At 42.6% G+C, this 24,479-nt stretch overlaps 1 protein-coding gene across 1 annotated transcript in view; it reads right to left on the bottom strand.

Annotated features, from left to right (window-relative positions):
* Nucleotides 1-11,095, bottom strand: part of Ophn1 (oligophrenin 1) — a 347,400-nt gene extending 336,305 nt beyond the window's left edge. Inside the window, exons 1-2 of the mRNA XM_075958789.1 lie at nt 10,450-11,095; nt 10,156-10,328 (exon numbers count right to left, since the gene is read on the bottom strand). Of these exons, the coding sequence (XP_075814904.1) occupies nt 10,156-10,309 (154 nt within the window). The 5' untranslated portion in view covers nt 10,310-10,328; nt 10,450-11,095. The remainder of the gene's footprint in view (nt 1-10,155; nt 10,329-10,449) is intronic.
* Between the last annotated feature and the right edge of the window lie 13,384 nt (nt 11,096-24,479).

Here is a 24,479-nt window from a genome sequence, read left to right as displayed (position 1 = left end):
AATACAACATGGCTCTGGGTATGGGACTTTTTGAGGAGCCACAATCCTATCTTGCCTCCCCAGATGCTGCAAGGCTACCATCGCTATGAAGCTTTAGTTTTCGACACTACCCTAGAGGTAAGGAGGGGGTAATAAGAGGCTACAACACAGCTGTTAGAGGTCACCAGCAACCACATAGTATTTTTGCCTTTAATAGATAACTAGGGTTATTTTGATTTGACCTTGTTGTGCAGGGATGGTGTTTATTTGCTTTTAGGCAGAAGTGGCTTTGGGGGCTTCTTTAGTCTACAATCCATCCAGGGACATTTAAAAAAAAAAAAATAAGCTGGGATCTTGCTATGTAGCCAGGGTTGGCCTCAAACTTAGAGTCCCCAAGTGCTGAGCTCACAGGCACGGACCTTGATGCCTGGTCTCATCCAGATATAATGCCGAAGAAAGCTTGTGGCAGAGTAGCTAAGATTTGCCTATAATGGAACACACTCCTAAAGAGACAGAAATTGGAGGAAGTACTGAAATAAGGCTAGACAAACTATCGACACTGCTTGCCTCTAGGGAGAAAAATTGGGGAAGTATGACAGAGGTGGAGGAAAGAGAAGCAGGCCATGGAGGCACGTAACCACAATCTCACCACTTTAGAGACTCAAGTAAGAGAAACAGAAGTCGGATGCCAAGGCCTACAGAGACGGCAAGGCCATTAAAGTGCCAGTCACACAAGCCTGAGGGCCTGAGTTCAGATCCCCAGCGCTTACGTAAAAACTAGATGTGGCAGTGTGCACCCATATCACCAGCACTGAAAGGACAAAAACAGAAGGATCCCTCAAAACTGGCAAGCGTCAGGTTCGATGAGAGGCCCTGTCTCAAAAGTAAGGAGGAGGGCAAGTAAGATGGCTCAGTGGACGAACGCACTAGTCACCATCCGGACCTACACGGTGGGGGAGGAAAACAGACTCCTGCAATTGTCGTCTGATATCCACGCATGCTCTGTGACATGCTTACGCCCACACAGTCATACATGCACACCCAATAAATTAAAATGTAGTAATTTTTAAAAATAAGGTAGCTATGCAAATAAACAACTACATAGCACACACATATGACCTGCACACAGAAAATAAAAGAAAAATTTTAAAAGTAGAAGGCCAGCCTAATCCACACAGTAAGACTTTCTCTCAAAACATCAAAAGGAAGAAAAAAAGATTGTCTTGTTAAGTACCAAGGCCATTATCACGGTGGTGAAACACAAGTCTGTTGGACTTAGGTACTCTTCCTCCTTGGTTTCTCCTTACCAATAGATAACACATTATCACTGTCAAATTCCCTTTCCTTACCCCACAAATCTCAACTTCAAAAGATACGACAGACTATGTATCTCACCCTGAACTTCCTCTTCCTACCCCTTCTCAAAACTGTCTTGACAGCCAGGCAATGGTGGCACACGCCTTTAATCCCAGCACTCGGGAGGCAGAGGCAGGCGGATCTCTGTGAGTTCGAGACCAGCCTGGTCTACAGAGCTAGTTCCAGGACAGGTTCCAAAGCCACAGAGAAACCCTGTCTCGAAAATCAAAAAAAAAAAAAAACTGTCTTGACATAAGTAGATAGATAACTAGCTAATGTGTGCCCCAAGAGGACAGGGTCTCTCTAGCATCCTGACTCACGCCCTCTCCCTAATCTCCAGGGCAGCACTGACACGCAGTAGGTGATTAGAAAATCTATATGGAATTAAATAGAATTCCCTTTACACTGCCCAAGGTTCTAGGACGTGAAGGAAGCCCGGTAATGGCTCACAAGGATCCTCTGGCTGACTAGAAAAGAAAACTCAGGTTGAGATTTCCAGGGTAATCGCCTGGAAAACTGTGTATCTTTCCAGATCCTCGTGAGCTTTTAGGAAAATTCTCTGGTGCTTGATTAGAGAAACAGATGCCAGATTAAACAAATGGTTTGGGCTATGGCGGAGAGTCATTTTCCTTCACCATCCTTAAGCCTGATTGGAAAACTTCTCTTAATAGGCGAGTCAAGCTAAACCCATTAGCGCCGCAGCACTACTCCACTCCGAATAAAATTATTGCTCACAAACTGCCACTTTTTCCCACCATACTTCCACTCCCCTCAGTCCAGCTACTCTGCAATGTAGGTCTTCGGAAGCCTTCTAACAGACACGGTAATGCAGCCGCACTGAATCCCACTGAGCGCTTTCACATCTACTAAATAGCAGTCCTAGCCGGGTGGTGGTGGTGCACACCTTTAGTCCCAGCACTCAAGAGGCAGAGGCAGATGGATCTCTGTGAATTCAAGGCCAGCCTGGTCTACAAGAGCTAGTTCCAGGACAGGTTCCAAAGCTATAAAGAAACCATGTCTCGAAAAACCTAAAAAAAAGAGTCCTAAATCATACACCAGTAAATTGATCAATTTATTCTGGGGGGCCTAAAACAACTCAGTATGCTCAGTGGCTCAAGGGTGTTACATAAGTATCACTAAGATAATGACAGGTGAACTTGTGAGTAAAAGCATACATTACATCACACTCCCATGTATCATGGCTCTAAACCTACCTCTAAAGAGACTCCCAGCTATTCTGGGCAGAAGTGAAAAGCATCAGATTGACATCTCCCTCCAAAAACACTCAACAAGTTCACACTCCAATAAGCCAGTGTAATTCAAGCTGTCTATCCATGACGGATGTTTGGTTTTTCTTGTGGCCTATTCTCCTAGAGTCAAGATGCACTTGCTTGATTTTGGCAGAACCATCTCAGGGAGTTTAACTTTCTGAGTAAAGCAACAGTAACCAGAAAACAGAAGGCTAAATCCAAAAGGAACCCTTGTGATCACTGAGCAGACCTCTAATTCTACAAGTGAGAAAACCTATACTCAAAAGTCAAGGTTTACTCAAGACCACACAGGCTGTTAATAGCAGGCTCGGAAGCGGCCTATCCTTCCAGGAAAGCAACCCATACATAGGCACCCAAGTTGCCGAATTCTGAACTGAAAAGGTACCAAAGGTGACTTTACTGTAAATATGTAAAACTCTTCAAATGTATATGTAATTAACTTTTTTCTTTCCTTTTTTTTGTTGTTGTTGTTTGGTTTCTCAAGACAGGGTTTCTCTGTGTAGCCCTGGCTGTCCTGGAACTCACTCTTATACACCAGGCTGGACTCCAACTCACAGAAATCCGCCTGCCTCTGCCTCCCGAGTGCTAGGATTAAAGGCATGGGCCACTAGTTAACTTTCAAAACAAAGGTGTAGACTGTAAGAAAGTGGTTTTCTTTTAAAATATTAATACCAAGGTATCAAAATTACACACATTATACTATAACCATTTTATCAACTTCATGTACATATCTGGTACAGAAAGTGTCTGTGGTGGTCAGATTTATTTTTAACTTGACAGAATCTAGAATCTGCGGGAGATGGCCTCCAGCAAGCCTCTGCTGGGTTATCTTGATTTATCTTGATTAGGTGATTCTGGAAGAGTCCCCTTAACTGTAGGCAGGAGCATCCATGGGCGGGGGATCCAGAACTGTAGGGATGGAGAGGAAGGACTGGGCAGCAGAACACATTCATAATTCATGAAAACTGATGTAAACATGAATTCCGTAGCTCGGAAAATTATTCCTTTTTAAAATTGTTGAACTACAATACACAATGGAAGTTTGGAAGTGAAAGCTACACAGCTATGTAGAAGTCCTACTCCTTCCCCATTTTTATTTCACAGACCACATCATGTCCATCTAGGATCCTTTGCCATTATACCACACTCCTCCCTTTGCTAAATAGAAAACAGTTTCTAGTCTTTGAGAACCTTTCTCCCTGAAGACTGGCACACTCCCTTTCCCAAGCATACAAGAGGTCAAGACTTGTTGGCTAATAAATCTAGATGATTTAGCTCAGGGACTACAATTCATTCAATCTAGCCTACAGACAACGTTGGATTGTGCTGGAAACATCTCTCTAGCATGTGTGAGGCCATAGGTTCAATTTCTAGCACTGGAAAAAGAAAAAAAAAGTTTTCTTCAGCTAAAACACTAAAGAGAGACTATGTGAGTGTTATGGTACATAGCTGCAACTCCAGAACTTAGGAGGCTGAGCAAGAAGATTGCTACAACTTCGAGGCTAGCCTGGGTTATATAGCAAGACTCTGTCACACCAAATGAAAAAGAAAAAAAACACCAGCAAATGAGCATTTAAAAATCATTAACTAAGACTGGAGGGTGATGAGACTTGGATTTTTCCCACAGATCCTCCAGACCCACTAACCTCCCCGTTTCCAGTGACTTCATCCTTCTCTCTTCTCCTGTGAGCCGGGGTCCTTGAATCCACAGTAGACACAATTTATAGTATACCAAAATCAATTCATTTACTAGAAAATGTGAGATATGGCATTCCAGTCTACCAATAATTATATTAGCTGGATTGCCAGGAAAAGTCCACTTAACCTAAGTAGCTTTATCAAAGGTCTGCAAACTGCAGCTGGTAAAACAAACCCAGTTTACTATTTTTATGTTACCCTCCCCCCGGAAGCACTAAAAATGGCTTTCACATTTTAGGGAAGTTTTCTTTTGATTTTTTTTTTTGGCACAGGATCTCTCTGTTACATCCCAGGATGTCCTACAATCCATTCCGTCCCAGGTTTGCTTTGAACTCTCAGCTTTCCTGCCTGCATCTTCTGACTGCCGGGTACACATACCACCACTAGTGATAGTTGTAAAGCTTGACAAAATTCCAAGGAATAAAATACCATGACATGAGAAAAGTGTCGGAAAAATCACATTTCCATTTAGTAAGTTTTCCTAGAGTGCTTCTTTCACTGAGGCTGCTTTCAGACAACAGCAGATTAGTTGTGTGTGAATGCATGGTCTTAAAGCCTAAAATATATGTAATATGATATTTTACAGACAAGATGTATTGATCCTGAGCTATATTAAAAATATAATGATACAAGTCTATAATCCCAGCACTCAGGATGCTGAGGTGGGAGAATTTTGACCTTAACACCTACCTGAGCTACATAGAGAGATCATCTCAAATATTATACTCTAAAGTTGGGTGTGGTTGCTCATTCCTGTATACGCAGCATTCAGGAAACTGTAGCAGGAAGATTGTAAAGTTTGAAGTCAGCCTGGGCTACTTAGCATGCTCTAAGAAAACCTGGACTACAGAACAAGATCCTGTCTTAAAAAAAAAATGTTAAATGCCACAAATACAGCTGAGTTTGGTGGCACACCCTTTTAATTACACCCCTGGAGACAGTGACAAAGAAAGATAATGAAGCCAAGGCCAGCCCAGGATACACAGTGAATTCAAAGTAAGCCTGAGCTACATGAGACCCTGTCTCAAAACACAGTCAGAAACATTTGTATAGAATGCTAACTTGTTATTATTGATAAGCTCTCAGTGACTCTTACTAAAATACAGCAAAAACTACACTCCCACCTAGCCATTTCCTTTGGCATAGCCTGCCCATAAAGTATAACATCTAAAAAAAATTTAATTAAGAATCACTGGTAGGCGGGAACAGTTTAATAAATCACAGTGCTGTTAATTCTGGCAAGCTCCAATTCTATTTCCTCCTTTGTTTCCTCTGTCTTCCACCAAGAAATGAGCTCTCTCCCTCTCTCCAATGTCACATACAATCATGTCCACCATCCAACTCTAACGTTCTCAACTTTAATACCTTATACAGCAGTGATTTCTCCTCTACACATCTCCCCTACTAGGCTCGGAACTTCTCGGGGTCAATATCCACCTGTGACTCACACTCTGTGTGTCTAACAGTCATCTGAACAAAGATTAGAACATACTATGCACCCAGGAATTTACTGAATGAATGGTATTTAGTCCATGAACTATATATAGTCTACATGAAGTGTCTCAGGTTTCTGGGGCCATATAAGCAATGGGCCATATGATTTATACTGAACAATGCCTAGCCTCAGTGTTCAGCAAATATTCACTAACATCAGAAGGCCTTAAACTGTCACCATCAAAAAGGAGAGGCGCAGGGATATAGATTAGTAGGAGAGGGCCTGTCCAGCATGCATAAGGCTCTATGCTCTATCCTCAGCACACGTGCACACACATAAGCATGCACAGAGGGAGGGAGCGAGGGAGGAAAAGAGGAAGGGAGGGAGGGAGAGAGGAAGCGAGCAAGGGAGGGGGAGAGGAAGAGAGCAAGGGAGGGGGAGAGGGAGAGAGAGTCAGCAAAGGACCACAGAAAAGCAGCCACAGTCTTTATATTTCAGAGGGATGGTGGTTTATTTTCTATTAGCTTAAGTTATAATCGTCATATGCTCCAAAAATTATAAATAAATCACATTTGTGGGGGATCAGGCATCCATCAGAGAAGGCAGCTATTGGAACATCAATTACCTCTGAGCAGCGAATTAAATAAACTTAAGTATTTGTGCCAGCTTGCTTTCTGTTGCTGGGATAAAAAACACTGGCCAGAGCAACTTGGGGAGGAAGCAATCTATTTCTGCTTATAATTCCCAGGTCACAGTACATCTCTGACGGCAGGAACCTGGAGGCAGGAAGCGAAGCAGAGGATAATGGAAATGACACTGCTTTCTGGCTTGCCTGTTTACATCACCCAGTCAGTACCAACTGCCCAGAGGTGGCACTGCCCACAGTGGGCTGGGACCTCCTATATAACAATCAAGAAAATCCCCCGACTGACTTGCTTTTGGACAATCTGATGGAGACAATCCCTCAAGTGAATTTCCCTCTTCCCAGACAACTCAGGCTGTGTCAAGTTGACAAAAACAAAAGAAAACAAAGAAAAAAAACTAATCAGCACACAATTCAAACAGGACCACATTTAACACACTAATAGTCACACATACATGTGGCTTAAAGTTTAGCCAAAGCTCTATGCAAAAATTACACAGTGAGATAAAGTACTGACATCAGGTTTCACCTGGGTTAACAACTAGAAGGAAAATTACAATTGAGTTTTGCAGCTCAGTGTGTCATGTTTCAAGGTTTGCAAGAAAGCTAGCCATTTGACTTAATATCCAAATTAGTTAAGTGTCAATCATTGTCCTGCCTTTTATTGCCTGGTTCCAGATGCTAAGATGGATCCATGCACATGAATACAAAACTAATCACTGAGCTGTGTCCAGATGAGTGAATTTTCCCATCAAGATAACAAGGAAAAAGTCTGTTTCCAACTACTTCTATTCATGTATTTTCTTTCTGAACTTTACTGAAAATTACACCACTCATCAACAGATGTATTAATAACCAAAAGATAGACTATCAACAATGTGCCTGTTTTAGTCATTCCATTTTACAAAACCTTTTAGAATTAATTCCCTTGAGCCCGGCGGTGGTGGTGCATGCCTTTAAGCTCAGCACTTGGAAGGCAGAGGCAAGCGGATCTCTGTGAGTTCGAGACCAGCCTGGTCTACAAACTGAGTTCTAGAACAGGCCCCAAAGCTACAGGGAAATCCTCTCTCTCAAAAAAAAAAGAATTAATTTCCTTGAGACTCACAACTACCCCGTGAGGTGGATATAATTACCACCATTATTATAGCATTTTTTAAAAAAATTTTCAGTACTATGGAAGGAATACAGGGTCTTGCACTTGACAGGTAAACATTCTAATACTGAGCTTCATGCCCAGCCCACCATCAATTTCATATTGTACAAATTTCCTGTTGTATATTACCATAAAGTTAACCAGTGTTTACTTAATTTGGGATAGTTTCACATTTTTTTCTCCTAACAGATTTTTTTCTTGATTTTTGAATTACATTTCACAATTGAAATGGTTTGTGCCAGATCCCAAAATGGGGAAGCCACAACTGTATCCGAGGTCTTCAAAATCTAATCCCAGTGGGATATTTTCCTCTTTCCTTCACTTAGGAGGAGCACACCCGTTTTGCATCCATCCTACGTACCAGGAAAAAGTGGCTGAGCAGTCACAGCCTGAAAAAGCAGAGTGTGGGGAACAAGGACTTCTATGATAAAGATGGTAGGAAACAATTCCATCTTTTCCTTTAGCTACTCAAGTATTTAAAAACTGTGGAGCTCAAAGAAAAGTAGTAAGGCACGAGTTAGTATCTGGGCTTTAATATCTCCCCATTCCATTTTGACTCTGAAATAGAAAAGCAGCACAAATAATAAAGAACCCCTATCCTAGAATAGCAAAGATTTGAGCCTGCATAGTTGCTATATCTTCCCACTCTTAGTCTCAGAAATAATAGAAAGGAGAAAACCCACTATTGCTTTTTAAGTTGCAAAACACTTGCATGCTTATAAACCAGCACTTGGGAAGCTAAGGCAGAAAGATGAGCAGTTAAAGGCAAGCCCAATCTACATTTTGAGAACCTATCCCCCCCAAACCAAGACCTACATATGAGCTAGTATATGCAAAGATCTGAATGCATTCCCCAGAACTGGAAAGAAAGAAAGAAAGAAAGAAAGAAAGAAAGGAAGGAAGGAAGGAAGGAAGGAAGGAAGGAAGGAAGGAAGGAAGGAAGGGACAAACATTTTGCCTTTCCCCGAAATGTTTTACTGAACTGATATTTTTTTTCTTACACAGCTTAATCACTTGGATATGACTTAGCTGTTCATTTTTAGCACAATTTCAGCTTGCCATACATGTCATTAAAAACTACCTCCTGCCTAGCACTTTTATATTGGGCTTTCTTTGATGGTGACTACTACACCAGGCAGTCCGCAATAAGAAGAAATCTGCAATCCAAACAGTCCCCTTTTCCTTTCACAGAGTCCTCCAGTTTCTATTTCTGTGGCACAACCTCCATACCCTCAACCTCTCAGTGAACTCTATTAAGAGGAGACACACCCAAAAAGCCTGGCCTACAAGTCTGCAAGGCTCAGCATTTCAAATATTCCATCTTTAAGGTGCTAACACAAGTTTGCTATTGGCCAGGTGACGCAACAACAAAACATTAAGTGATCAAACCCAATTAAGGAACTCGAAGGAACAGTTTACAGATTCTGACCAAGAGTGGCCAGACCACCACGAACCAGAACTGCTACAGAGAAATGCTGGCTTGCAACAGTTCTTGTGGCATCAAAGCTTCTAAGAGTCTCTCCATTGCTGCTTGGCTGTAACAGCTTGATACCAGGGTTCGCACAACCTTAACATGGGATGGGGTCGGGGTAAATCCACTCAAAACAAAGTTAAAGGCATAGAGGGACTCCTACGAAATGACTGTACCTTTCACAGTTATCTTTCAGCCAAGGAGAGAAAAAAATACTTAATCATCACTTCTTAATCATTACCCTCCATTCTTCTAGGTATATAATTTGACACAGAGGGTTGGCTTCCTTCGACTTTCTTTGGGGATGTTTATTATTCTTCCTTTTTCTCGGAGCCTCCTGACAACCAGCAGAAATAAAAGCCTACACAAAGAGGAGGAAAAAACAGTCCCACAGCTGAGGAAACTGTGACCACTGAAAAAGCAAAGCTAGGTAAGGTCCTTTCAATGTAGCAGCCCTACCCCCTACCCCTGTAGTTTACACCCAGGGGATCTGGGCCCCTTGGACCACGAACTTGACAGGGCTTTGTTCAACACTGAAGCAGAATTCAGTAGTATGTAAAGGCAACCAAGAATCCTGAACTTGGACTGACAATGACCTTAACAGTATATAAAAGAAGAAAATCTCGGGGGAGGGCAAAGGTGCTCTCCTTAGAAAATGATTTGGGAAGGGTAATTTCTTTAAAGCCCTACAATTTTCGGTAATAACTAGAGGCTAGAACAAAAGTCGTTATAACGGAGCTCTTAGCCTTAATTCCCAATTCTTTAGGGAGTGCTGGGGTAGTTCCTTGGTCAGCATGGAAGACACCTTGTACCAGACAGGGGTGCTGGGCATGTCTGACCGGCTGGCAGACTCTCATTTTCAATAAGGAGCTGGTAAGTAAGAGTAACTGCAAAATAAGAGGGTGCCTGTCCGGGCTGCATATTAAGTCTTAGAAGGTCGGGGCTACTAAAGGGAAAGGCCCAAAGTTCTGCTTGTCTTCACCACTTTCCACTTCTACTGACCCCACACCCAAAGGTTTGGAAACCCATCGGATTCAGAGACCTGGTTTGAGAGTCACTGCAGATCCTCCCATCCCCCTGTGGTATGGAAAGGTTTAAAGGCCAGAACCACCTACTCAGAGAAAAGGCTCATGGAAGCCTTCCACTTACTTCTCATAGCGCTGATAAGCGCGCTGCCGTCCTTGATCACGTCTTTGATGAATTTATTGGTCCTCTCCAGCTCCTGTTCATAACACTTGAGCCTCTCGCGGAAATCGGGGCTGTCGAGGTAGCAGTCGCTGAACTCCAGCGGGGGATGCCCCATGGTTACGGTAGCGGAGGGACTAGGGGTTAGAGACAAAGAGCGAGAGCATCAGTGGCACAATCAGCAGAATAGACCTAGTGGCTTACGTTCAGGCTCCACTTTTAGACGACTCAGCCCCACTCCCTTTGGAGGACAGGTACCTGTTCCAATGTAACTCTTGGGAGCGCCCGCTGGTGTGTAGCAGGAGCGCGTAGTCCGGTGGTGGCTGCGGGTGACCAGGAATGCTTACCAACGCCTTCTGACGCCGGCAGGGTGCAGCCTAGCGAGCAGCACGCCCCCTGGTCATCGCCTCCCCGAAGCAAAGCGCTGAGTCCTGGTCAGCCCAGGGTGGAGGCGGGGAGAGCGCGAATGCGGGGGGCCGCCTCTCTGCGCTCCCAAGCCAACCAGCCAAGGCTTCCTTCCCTGGCTCCCCGAGCGGCGGACCGCTCCTCCCCTCCCCCTTCTTAAAGCCAATGCCACTGCTTCACGCTGGCCGAGCCCCAAGCCCGAGACCGACCGGCAGCACAAGCTCCCTTCAGCTGTCTTCCTCAGGGTCTTCGGGGCTCGTCGCCCACAACTCGGCAACTGCAGAGACCGCCTACTCGTTCCTGGGAGCCGGCAGGCTGCCGGGTTTGGCGCTTAAAGGGTTAAACCCGGCGGCCAAGGAGACGTAGCTTTCCTCCAACAACAGGGCAGCAACAGCGGGAAGAGGAGGGCGACAGCGCTACGCACAATAGCTGTGGTAGCCTGGCGCTTCCCTACGGAAACTGGGGAGCAGTCAGCGCCCTAGGACTCCAGCTGGAAAGCGTGGCGGCCTGGGAGATGTAGTCTTTCCGTTTGCACGTCCCATGACTCCACCCTGCGGTCTCCCACCAACCCTCCAGGGTGGCCGCTCTCCCAGATCTGCTTCCCTAAGCCGGCTCCAGGCACAGAGATCCTAGAGGGGCAGGTGTACCGTCCCGGTCCCTGAGGGTGCATGCAAAGTTTCCCTAACTGCCACAAAAACTCAAAAGGATGATAGGAGGCAGTCTCTCTGCAGTATTTGGCTGGACTGTCCTGTCTTTTCGGTCCTCTTTCAACCTTCCTCTGATACACCAACTCTTTTCCTACTTTTCCTGTGTCTCATAGATCATACAGTACAGACACTAATTCTCATTGATGCCTACTGTAGGATCTGTGTTAGGCCCAGAACCCCTTGCTGAGGAGACAGAGGCCAACAAGTTTGGACTAAAGGGTATACTGTGTGACTCACTGAGCCACACTACAGCCTCCAAGCTGAGATTTTGTTTGTTTGTTTGTTTGTTTTTGTTGGTGGTGGTAGTGGTGGTTTGGTTTCTTGAGGTTTTTTGTTTTTGTTTTGTTTAGTTTTTAAATTTGGGGAGGTTTGCAAAGGCAGAGGGCAGAAGCAAGGGGACAGGGAGTCGAGTGCGTTCAGGATGCACGATGTGAAGTCCACCAAGAAAGTTAGCAAAAGGTAAAAAAAAAAAAAAAAAACAAAGGCCATAGCTAGTTTTGAACTTTTTCCTGAATAGGGCCTTAGAGACTGTTTTCTGTGACAAATCAATTCATAGGCTGATAATATCTGTTAATGGGGAACCTAAAAAGAGGTTACTATCAACTGTCTTGCAGTTTATCCAAAATGCCTTACATTTATTGTCTATTATAGGGAAAGCTGGGCTCTTTTTAAAGACAACTCTCTAAGAATAGCTACAATTAGGAAAACTGAGAAATAGTATGCACTAGGACAAAAAAAAGATCTATTTGATTTTGCAGCAGTGCTTACATTAAATTACATCAATAAAAGCCAGAATGCGGAGTTAAAAATACAGTAATAACAGCAAAGCTACCTGTATTAATGTCTGGCTGCTTCTGTAACAAATTACCACCAACTCGGTGGCTTCAATGAACATAAGTGTATTATTTTATAGTTATGGGAGTAAGAGTTGGAAATGAGCATCACTAAGCTAAAGTCCAAATGTCAGAATGGCTATGTTCTTCTGGACTCTAGGTCAGTATCCATTTATTTACCTTCTGCAGTTTCTAAAAATGGCCCTCAAACTGTCTGTCCTCAAAGCCAGCAATGGTTGCCAGAGTCTTTCTTTTCCTGTATTACTATGACCATTACTTTCTTGCCTTCTCTTTTCCTTTCCTTACACTAAGTTCATGGGATAAACCAGGATCATCATTTATCACATGATCCTTAGTTTAACCACATTTACACAGTCCTTTTTGTCATTTCAGATAACATATTCACAGGTTCTAAGGATTTCGAAATGGATATGCAGAAGGGCCATTTGTTGACACACCAATCAATTGGTTTATAATCCTATAAGCCACCTCGCAAGTGGTAGAAGGTGGTGGGGCACCCCTTTAATCCCAGCAGTCAAGAGGTAGAGGAGGTTGATCTTCAAGTTCAAAGTCAGCCTGCTCTACATATTGAGCTCTAGTCCAGCCAGGGATGCACAGCAAGACCCTGTCTCAAAGAAAAACGAAATGAAAGCAATGACAAAAAACATGCCACGAGTCTTCAAAACACCCCTGTGTGGTTGGCATTCAGTGGAAGGCTGTAGAAATTGCGTCAAAGAGCAGCTGATTTGCCCAAGGACAATGCTAATGGTAGGCAAGTGACCTACGAACTGATCTACACCCCCCAGCCCTATTTCCTACTCTTAATGTTTTGAAGGTTAATAAGTGCTGAGGGGTGGAACTTGGTTTGTAAAATCCCTCACCTCAAATGACCAAGACCCTGGTTTATTAGGTGTTTTGTTTTGTTGGATTCTTTTTTAGAGACTTAATGGCCTCAATCATAACAATCTTACTGCCTCTGTGTCCCTAGTGCTATATATTTGTGCCACCATGGCGTTTGATATCCAGTACAGCAGGGCAAAACAAAGCAAAGACAGAAAAGCAAAGGATTACATTTCATGAGAAAATACCCGAAGCAGACTTTAAATGCACTGTGGGTGGAGAAATGGAGGGATTAAAAGGTGTTCATTGAAGAGGGGTGATTTTTTTCACATTGTCACGTTTCTTTTGGGCAGTCATTCATTCATTCACTAAGCATTTTGATTGCATTTTGTTATGCTTCTTTGTTTTTTTGTTTGTTTTAAATAAATATTTTATTTTTATTTGTTTGCTAATTTGTTTGAGATCGGATTTAACCTCCAATGCTGTCCTAAGACGCATTTCACTTAGCCCAAGTTTGCCTTAAACTCCAAATCCTCCAGCCTTTGCCTCCTGAGTGCTGTGATTGCAGGTGTGCGCCAGCTATCCTATCCAAGTCTTACGATATGTGACACTGAGCTTCAAATATTCAAAGAACAACAAAATACAATTTCTCACCTAACCCTGGAAATGGTTACATTGCTCTGCCATATGATTTCCCTCTGACACTGTACATTGCATATTCCTCAAAGAATTTTGTCCTTTCAAAAAATATTTTTACCTAAAAGTCTGCTATTGATTACCATATTGAATTTCTTCCCAATAAAACCAAAAATAGAAATTAAATTATTTCCTTGTGATGGCTATAAGGCTCACATATATAAAAGTCTTTTGAATTGAGTTATGATTTGCAATTATGCATGTAAATTTCTAAAATATCATATTTTATTATTATTACTAAACAAAATGATCGGACATGTAAGTCGTATCAAAAGGATGGGGAAGGTATAGGCTACGGGACCTAGAGTTAAACAAGAGTCCTCTGAAAAGAAGGACAAAACAACACAAGGATTTCTCAACCTCAATGTTTTTAACCTCGGTATTTGGAATATTGATTAGTCTGTTTAACCCTAACACTTTTGCACATGGGCAATTTGTAAGACTTCTGACCTTTAGCCCAGCATGATGGCACATGCCTTTGATCCCAGCTGTTGGGAAGCAGAGGCAGGTGGATCTCTGTGAGTTCGAGGCCAGCCTGGTCTGCAGAGCAAGTTCCAGGACAGCCAGGACTGTTGCACAGAGAAACCCTGTCTTGAAAACAAAACAAACAAACAAACAAACAGAAAAGATTCCTGGCCTTTGAAGGCCATTCTTTCCATTAGAGGGACTGAGAAACGGGGGAGGGGAGAGAAGTTAAACTGGAGCAGTGATTTTTGTGAAGTCACTTCTAAAGGAATTCGAGAATTTGAAAATTGGTTCCCTTTCAGCTATGGTGACCCCATAGTCCTTGGAAAGTGTACGTTGCTGTGGAATGAGTAAGTGCAGCTCTCAACATTCAATTGTTAGCCACTAGATAAGTAAAATCACCTATATTTGTAAAATTAAAAGCTACTTCTCCTCTAATGATGAAACAGTCTGAAATTGTTTTCTGTTGCTAATAAGGCCCATCAGAGAAACTGGCCCAGAACCAGCCAAAATGGCTGGACTGACCTGCCCCTTCGCTCCTGGTTGTCTAGAGTAATTCTGTGTAGTTCATTTCAACATTAAGTCCAACCCCTAGGAGAGACACTTTCATCACCTTTCTCTAAAATGTGCCCTGTAGGAAGCATGAATTCAAACAGAGCATCGCAAGGATGTTCCCACCCCTACCTGTGACAACAAATATGGATAAACTTCTCTAACAAATGCCACTTGGATTTTTCAAACTCCTTTGAGACAAAGTCTAGTTATGCAGCCCATGCTGAACTTGAACTAGCAAAACTCCTGTCTTGGTGTCCCGCACGCTTCTCTTACTGGTGAGACTCCAGGCAATCTTCTTGCTTGGTTTGCTTCCAATGACACCGCTTTGATCGTTATCTCCAGTGCTCTTGTACTTGTTGCTGAAATAATAAACTGTTCTCCACTCAGTTACCTCCTGGTTTTCCTTATGCACTTTGCACTCACTAAGACATGAGCCCATGATGTTCCGTGATAATGTGTTGAAATGCTAACCTCCAAGTAGGGAGCCTGGGATATGAGTAGGTCATTAGACAAGATTCTTTATGAACAGGATGAATAAAGGTCCTTTTCCTTCCCACCATGTGAGAATACTGGGAGGGGAAAAAAACAAAAATAAGTAGTCTCTGAACCAGAAAGAAGGCCTACAGGAGAAATTATTTCTGCAATAATACTGGCTACTTGACCTCCACTACCACACAAAATACATTTCTGTTGGTTAGGAGTCACTCTGTACAGTGACATTTTATTTGTGTTTTAATAAACAAAGCTTGCCTGAAGATCAGTGTGCAAAGTAGTCACACTAGTCAGTCATACATGCCAGGCAGCAGTGGCACACACCCTTAATCCCAGCACCAGAGAGGAATATAAAATGGGAGGAGCCAGGAGCTCAGGGTCTCGGTCTGCAGTCTGAGGTTTGGTGGAGATCTTTGCAGTCTACAGTCATGTTGGGGACAGGATTGCCCCTTGGTTTGTCTGAGTCTTGGTAGAGTTAAGAAGTCTCTAATGGCTTGGCTGCTTTATTTCTCCCATCTTTCCGTTCGAATCCCAGTATCTGCCTCTGGGTTTTTATTATTCAGGCTACATCTCTGTCTATGATATTTTGTCATAGCCACCCACATGGACGGATACACATAGGCATACCCAGGATGAAGACAACACCCAAATAATTACATGAGGAACAGGATGCTCCAAAAGTCTCAACAATTGCTCAGTCTCTAGCAGCCAGTAAGGGCTTAACTAGCTCCACTAAGTCCAAGTGATATGAATCCGTGGCAACGCAATGAACACCAACGAGGACACACATAGGGAGAGGATTTGCCGCCATTTGACGAGGGACGCAAAATGAATCCTTCCCACCTTTTGTGGTTTGGAGTGTTTTGTTGTTTGTTTGATTTGATTTGATTTCTTGAGACAGGATCTCACTTTTGGTAGCCTCCAGCCTCCACTTGCCAAGGTGCCAAGTTTGTAGGTATATGCCACCAGGCACAGGTATGTTTTTACTTTAAAATGAATGAAAGATGTTAGAGAAATATATGAAGTAAAGTCTTTCAGTGTTGTTTATATGCCTACAATTTTTCATAATTAAACATTAGAGGAAAAAATTAACATGCACATCTACAATCCCAATCCCAATACTCAAAAGATGAGAGACCGAGGCAGGAGGCTGGATAATTTGACACTAGCCAGAGATGCATAGAGAAGCTAGTTTTAAAAAAAAATCTCATTTCCCCCATGTCAAGAAACACCATATGCATGGTCTTAATAGAAGTTAGTGTGTTTCCTAAGCCATTAGTCTATTGCAGCTGTGATAGTGCGGACAGAACACAGTTTGTAGCAATACAGACGTAAAATCAAGTGTGGCTCCAAACTTACATAGTTTTTTCACCTAATCACCTAATGATAGGGATCAATTCCTCCTTCATATTTTTTTCTATAGAATTTCATGCACAAAGCCCTCAATTTGATTCCTAGCACCATACAAAAAAAGATCTAAGAAAGACCTGAATAGATTGATCGGCATTTAAGAGCACATATTACTCTTGCACAGCACCAGACTGGCCCTCAGAACCCACATAGGGCAGTACACAACTGCCTGAAATGCCAAATTCTAGTGGGGGGGGTGATGCCTCTGGCCTCCTTGGGCACCTGTACTCATATATATATATATATATATATATATATATATATATATACTCACCCACACATATATACATAATTAAAAACAATAAAACTAAATTCTTTCTAATTCTAAAGATTAAATTACAGATAATATATACAGACATAGCCAGTACATAAACATTCCTTAATATGAGTTAAATCTAAGTATTCTTCCATGCTTCTGTTCTGATGAACAGTGCTAAAGGCAGAAATACATCAGATTAATCTCAATGGTAGTCTTAGGAAAACATTCCTAATAATTAAACATACGTGCACACGCACTCAAACAAACACACACACACACACACACACACACAAAGTGACACCTGTTCATTATCATTATAGCACAATTAAAAGTCATTCTTCTCCAGAAAGAAATTGATATTTTTACTCAAATAAATTCTAGCCTGGGAATAATTGATTACTGGTAGAGACTTGCTTGCCATGCCCTAGGAGATGGGTTCAACTCCCAGAAGGATTTGTGATCCCCTAACAAGTTTTCTACTGGATTTAATATGTTCTCTCCACTTCCTGGATGTTCTTCCTGGAGTGTGAAGTCACTATCCCCTCTGGGTTTCAAGAACCAGAACCTGAAACCCTGGAGTCATCCCTGGTAGCAGACCACTCGAATGTGGAATTGCAGGATGTCAGCAAGGCTTCATGGCCTTTGACCTGGTTTATCCAGCTGAGCCTTGATGTTTATCGGCTTGCTGTGTCCATCTGTGTGTCTGTCATTTATGCTGGAATCTGAACCAAGCCATTAGACTTAATGAAGCAGTCATCTGGGTCAGGACCAGCCTTTTGCCATTGCACAATACTGTGGCCACTTGAAACAGAGACAAGGAAAGCAGATGTTGAGCCTGCTATGCTGGCATATGAACATAAGCACACTTCTTTTTTCCTGTTAAAATTTTATATTATTGATTTTTCTTTCTTTTTTAGGGAAAACAGATTTTTTTTATATACAATGTATTCTGATCATGGATTCCAGTCCCTCATCTCCCAGGTCCTTTCCACTTCCCCGCCCATCTGACTCCACACCTTCCTTCTCTCTCTTTAGAAAACAAAACATAATAGAACAAAGCAAAGGAGGAAAAGAAAGGAAAACATCTGAACATGTAAGCACATACACACAGAGACAGAAAAATTGAGACAGGCAGAGAGAGAGAGAGTAAAAAAAAAAAACACAAAGTCAGAAGCCATAAGCCATAATATATAATTATGTAAGGTTTAAAAAAAATAAAAGCCCAGACAAGGCATTATGAGAAAAACATCTCCCAAAACACAACTGGGTTCATTTTTTTAATTGCCCATCTACAGATGGGCAAGAGGCCTGCCCTTAAATATGGTTTGTATAACTAATTAAACCCTGCTAAAGACAACTAATTTTTCCTTTGCTAGCGATTATCAATTGGTGATAGCTTGTGACTTAAGAATAGGCACTTGTGTCTACTTCTCAGAGCTGGGACCCCATCGGGCAGGCACAGACAAGAGCTGGCCCTGTTGTGTGTCCTGTGGTGTCTAGAAGGCCTTGTTTCCTTGGTGTCCTTCATCTCCACTGACTCTGACAATCTTCTGCCTCCTCTTTTGCAAAGTTCCCTGAACCCTGAGGGAAGAGGTTTAATGGAGACATTCCATTTAGAATTGGGTGTTCCAAGGCTTCTCACTCTCTGCATTGTTCCATTGTGGATCTCTGTATCTTTCACACTTACGGCAAGTGGAAGTTTCTCTGATGATGACTGAGCAATGCACTCATCTATGGGTATAGTAGAATGTTGTTCAGAGTCATTATATTGCTATATTTCTATAGCAGAATAATAGTTTTTATTTTTTGCCTAGGTCTTGGTCTATCTAGTCTCGGGTTCTTGGTCACCGAGCAGTGTCAGACATACTCCATCTCATGCAGTAGGCCTTAAATCCAATCAAACAGGGGTTGGCTTTTCCCATATGTTTTGTGCTACTATTGCACCAGCATATCATGAAGGCAGGTCACCATTGTAAATCAAAGGTATCATACTTGGTGTTTACCTTTCTCTTCCAGTTGTGTGCAGAGTATCTTCCCGTACGAAGAACACTAGCGAGTAGGGGAGAAGGCTCCAGTTAGGCACCAGCTCAGCTTCTCTGTGTTCAGTGAGTAGCGTACATGTTGCTTTTCAGCAATAGGGCCTTACATACCATTTCTGAAAAGCAATCAATGATCTTGGCAATATCCTGAGTTGTTTGGCGGTTCCCATGGGGCCCCTCTGGCCAACGACTTGATTAGATGTAACCTATTCCTAGCAATGGAAGTTTCATATGGTGGAGAGAGTTGTCTAGATGGGTTTCGTATCCCCCGTTATTTATTGATTGAATTTAGGTTTATTTCAATATATATACATAAATATGTGTATATATTTATATATATGTGTATATATATATATATATATATATAAAGAACCTTTTACAGTAGTAGGTTTCTATATGACCCCTCAGATGACCCTGAGTTTTAATTGTCCCTCCCTATACTCCCTCCCTTACTCCCCTCTTTCCTCCCCATCTCCTTTAATCCTCCTGTTCCAGCCTCCCCCCACCAACCTCCATCTCTCCATAACAATGCTCTTCTCTTTCCCCTTACTAAGGAAATCCTCCCCTTTCCTCCTTCACCTAGCCTTACTCCTCCTTACATGCACACTTCTAATCTCAGCACTCACTCAAGATGCTAAAGCAGGAAGGTCACAAACTCCAGGCCAGTTGAGTCTACCAAGACCATGTCTTTAAAAACACACAAACATGCTTATAGCAGCATTATTTGTCATAGCCAGAACCTGGAAAGAACCTAGAGGCCCCTCGACCGAAGAATGGATTAAAAAAAATGTGGTACATTTACACAATGGAGTACTGCTCAGTGGGAAAAAAGGCAATGGCATCTTGAAATTTGCATGCAAATGGATGGAGCTAGAAGAAACCATCCTGAGTGAGGTAACCCAGATCCAGAAATATGTGCATGGTAAGTACCCACTCATAGGTGAATACTAGCTGTAAAGCAAAGGATGAAGAGCCTTTGCTGTAGTCCACTACTGCAGAGAAGCTAAGTAACAAGGAGAATCCTAAGAGAAACATACATAGATCCCCTGGGGAAGTGGTAATAGACAAGATCTCCTGAGAAACTGGGAACATGGGGTGGGGGTGGGAGAAAAGAAGGCAGAAGTGGAGATGATGGGGAGGGGGGAGGAGAACTTGAGGGAACAGGATGGTCAAGATGGGGGAAGGACAGAGACAGAGAGCAAGGTAAGAGATACCTTGATTGAGGGAGCCATTATGGGGGTAGCAAGAAACCTGGCACTAGAGAAATTCCCAGAAATCCACAAGGATGATCCCAGCTAAGACCCTAAGCAATAGTGGAGAGGGGGCCTGAACTGACCTTGTCCTATAGTCAGATTGATGGCTATCTTAAATGTTACCATAAAACCTACATCCAGCAACTGATGGAAGAAGATGCAGAGAACCACAGCAGAGCATTGGGCTGAGCTCCCAAAGTCCAGTCGAAGAGGGGAGGAGTGAGAATATAAGCAAAGAGGTCAAGACCATGATGGGGACACTCACTGAAACAGTTTACCTGAGCTAATTTACCCACTGAAACAGTTTACGTTGCAACTCTGGCATGACAGCAAGGGAATCAGCATAAGACCAAACTAGGCCCTCTGAATGTGTGTGACAGTTGTATGGCTGGGGCAGACTGTGGGACCACTGGCAGTGAGACCAGGACTTATCCCTACTGCTTGTTCTGGCTTTTTGGAACCCATTCTCTCTGTAAGGATATCTTGCTCAATCTAGATATGGGGGGGGGGGGTCCTACCTCAAAGCAATGACCTTGACTTTGTTGAATTCCCACTGGAAGCCTTACCCTCTCTGAGAAGTGGAAGTCGGGGGTGATATGGAGGGTGAGAGGGGGGAATGTGGAGGGAGCAGGAGGAGGGGAGGGAGTGGGAAATGGATTTGGCATGTAAAATGAGAAAAGATAGCTTTTAAAAAATAAATTTTAAAAAAGAAAAAACAAACAACAAAAAAAAACAGATGCTATGGGCCTTACTAAGGAAATGCATTGTGCCTTACTAAGAAAGCCAAACCCTGTTAACTTACTATGTCAGCTTCTGTTTCTTTTCTCCATCTGCAACTGCAGTTAACTTCCCTAAATTTTTATTTACAACACTTGTTAGTTGTTTAGACTTCTCTGCATATAAAAAGTGGAAGGAACTTAAAAAAAAACTTTGCCTGGGACTCTGGGGAAAAAAAAGTAATTTTCCAAATCACATTTTTTCTGCTTCAGTAATAATGTTAGGTGTGGTTTTTTTGTTTCTTAAAAAATGTGTCCCGGACATATGAAATAATATTTTATAGTCTCTATACTTCAAGGATCTAAAGGTCTGTGTCCTGGAATCTTCAAGCCTTCCTTCACAAGCCAGTAAAGTAGCTAAGACTGTTATCTGGCCCGTGTCAAGTTTCTCTGTAGCACGAACTGGTGTGAAGATATCAGTGATGAGGGAAAAAAGAGGCCGACAAAGGCTGATGTCTCATGTCAAGTACTTTAGGAAAAATGTTCTAATTGTTTTTGCTCAACAATTCCACGAAGAAGGTCCTATTGTCAATTTCATTTTACATACAAACATCTGAAATTCCAGAGTTAAAGCAGTTGGCTCCAGTCACAGAGGATAATCTAGACTTGAATCTGAAGCCCTTTTCTTGCCATTGTAATGCAGGCTAATACATAAGCATCTAATCTCTATCCCTCCATGTTTGGGAGGATGGGCATAGGTGGAACTTTAACATGGAGAAGGGTAGGTTTTAGTCACGTGCTGGGAGCTATAGCAAATGATTCAAAACTATACAAGGTCGAGGATTAACAAAAGCCGAAGAACTGGCTGACAGACTGGCTCCCATGACCACGTGTTCAACTCTAGAATTTCCAGGCTTGCACACAGCAGACCATAAAACACTGTGCCTAACTGTTTGCAGCCCCACCACACTGCTAGCCTTGCCCTTGGTTCCAGCCTGGCCTAAAGCCTTTACTACCATTGGCGCCATTCCCAGTCTGGTCTTGGCGCTGGCCTCTTCTCTGCTTTGACTTGAGTTGGCCTAGTTTCTTTCCTTAGCTAAAGCCAAAACTTGAAAACCTTTAGGAGCCTAGGAACAGCAAATACTTCAAGGAGGGAAAACTTGTCTTCCACATTTTCTGCACATGTGAGTCTCCACTTACTACCTCACTTACCTCCACACTCCCCTCTGTGTTTCTTGGTGGAAAAAAAAGTCTCTACTTATAGCCTTTAAATGTATATAGTTTATAGGAGGCGGAGGCAGGAGAATCCCTTGAGCCCAGGCATTCAAGATCAACCTAGGCAGCATAATGAGACCCTGCATTTATTAATAACTACCAAAACTCTTGGGGATTTTTTCGTGTTGCTTTGTTCTTTGTGGTTTGAGGGACTAAACCTAGGCCCTTGCAAATGCCTATCACTGAACTACACCCTGGCCTTCTAGCAAATTTCTTTTTTATTTGTTGTTGTTGCTCTGCACATGCACACGCTCGCGGGCACGTGCACACACACACACAGCACACACACATGCATACACACACATACATGTGGCGGTCTGAGGATAACTTTGTGGAGTTGTTTCTTTCTTTCTGCCTTGATGTGGGTTCCAGAGACCAAACTCAGGTTGCCAAGCATGTGCAGCAAGCACCTTTACCCCTCTTCCCACCAAAACATTTTTTTAATTCTTTGGATTCCTCATTTTCTGTACCTTTCACTTCAGTGGGGCAGTGTCAAAACTACTTACTGGTAAAAACCTGGCTACTTTCTGTGTTCAATTTGATTCCCAGTTAGCAACAGTTGAGAGAGAGAGAGAGAGAGAGAGAGAGAGAGAGAGAGAGAGAGAGAGAGAGAGAGAGAGAGAACATAGGTTCTCAGGAGCTTATGGGGTAATAAAGGCACAGTTATATTACTTTTGAACTTTTTTTAACTTTCAAGAAAGTATCAACACGTTCCACTTCAACACAACCCAATGTGTCGCCCTGTTTATGCTATCTCAAAAGGTAGAGGCAGATGCAGGGCCACACGTCCACAAGTCCACTAGTAGGAAGGCTGAGACAAGAAAGTCAGAATTTTGAAGCTAGCCTGCGCTACACAGTAAGTCTCTCTCTCTCTCTCTCTCTCTCTCTCTCTCTCTCTCTCTCTCTCTCTCTCTCCCTCTCTCTCTAAATAGGAGTAGAGGGGGAGTGGAGAGATGACAGATCTATAGACTAACTACAAACTTTTCAACAGTTTCTAGGGGCTCCCACTGGGTAGTACAACCTACATTTTAATCTTCTACTAAAGGTCCTTGCACTCCACTTTGCGTCTGGTGTTTGCTGGAATACATACTGTGTGAGATATGGGCTTCGCTCTGAAAATAATGAAGAGCCATTAGTTACATGGGAGGCTACCGGAAGGTGGCTGGAACATCAAATTCTAGCTATGCCAAAGCACAACGCAGGAAGATCACAAATTACAGGCCAGTCTGGGCAATTTATAGAAGAGAGAGACAGAGAGAGAAGGAAGGGGAAGGGGAGGGGAGGAGAAATAGAGAAGCAAGCGCATGGACAGGGGGATTTCTGGGGAAAGCCTCCGAAAACCTAAATTGTTATTTCATTTACTTTTTTTTCTTGCAGTGCTAGGGATGAACGGATTCCAGAACTTCACACATGTCAAGCAAGTCCCCTACCACTGAGCTACATCCCCAAGCCCTAAACCACTATATTTTCACTAATTTCAAAAGATGCTTTTAGTAGAGGAACTCATGATACCAGCATCCAAGTTCATGTATTGATAGGCTTTTATCCACTAAAGACTTGTTGAGACATTACAGTCCTCGCCCAACAATAGTTTTCATTAATGACATGCGTGAAAATTTCCATTGCCCCTTTTGGCTTTCCTATTTTCATTCTGTCTTCATCTTTTGTCTGATTTAAGGCTAATAATGAAATAAATACAATTCAATAACTAGAGTTTACACAATGCTTTATGTGAGGTCGTCTTCATTCATGTCACATAACATGGCATGCATATGACTAACAGAACTACTAGAAAGATAACATCAGAAAAATAACTGGACTGTTTCCGAACGGCTAACTCTAATTCCCTTCCTTTTACAATAAAAAAGATAAATGCTCAGAATAGTAGGTCACTGACTGCAAACTAATGTGCAGTTATGCTAACAGTAAAATTCCAAGAGACAAAGTTTAAAAACTTGGCCTTGTGGTACAGACCCATATCCAGCTATTCAAGAGGCTGGGGTCGGAGGAGCCTAAGTTCAAGAGCAAACTGAGTAGCCTATTGAGATCCTATCTCAAAAGCTGGTAGGGTAGGAATGCATCTCAGTGTCGAGAAAGTTTGATCCTCAGAACCAGAATTTTTTTATATTTATTTATTTAGTCGTTTGTTTCTTTTGAGACAGAGTTTCTCTGTGTAGGCCTGTCTGTCCTGGAACTCACAGAGATCTGCCTGCCTCTGCCTCCCGAGTGCTGGGATTAAAGGCGTGTGCCATCACTGCCTGGCCAGAATGAAAATGTTTAAAATAAAATAAAATGCTGGGTATAATAGCTGATGACTGAAATCCCAACACATAGGAGGCTGAG

Source organism: Microtus pennsylvanicus, chromosome X (assembly GCF_037038515.1).
Source record: "Microtus pennsylvanicus isolate mMicPen1 chromosome X, mMicPen1.hap1, whole genome shotgun sequence".
NCBI lineage: Eukaryota > Metazoa > Chordata > Mammalia > Rodentia > Cricetidae > Microtus > Microtus pennsylvanicus.
Note: the sequence above shows the minus strand (reverse complement) of the source record. Positions and strands in the feature narration are given on the sequence as shown.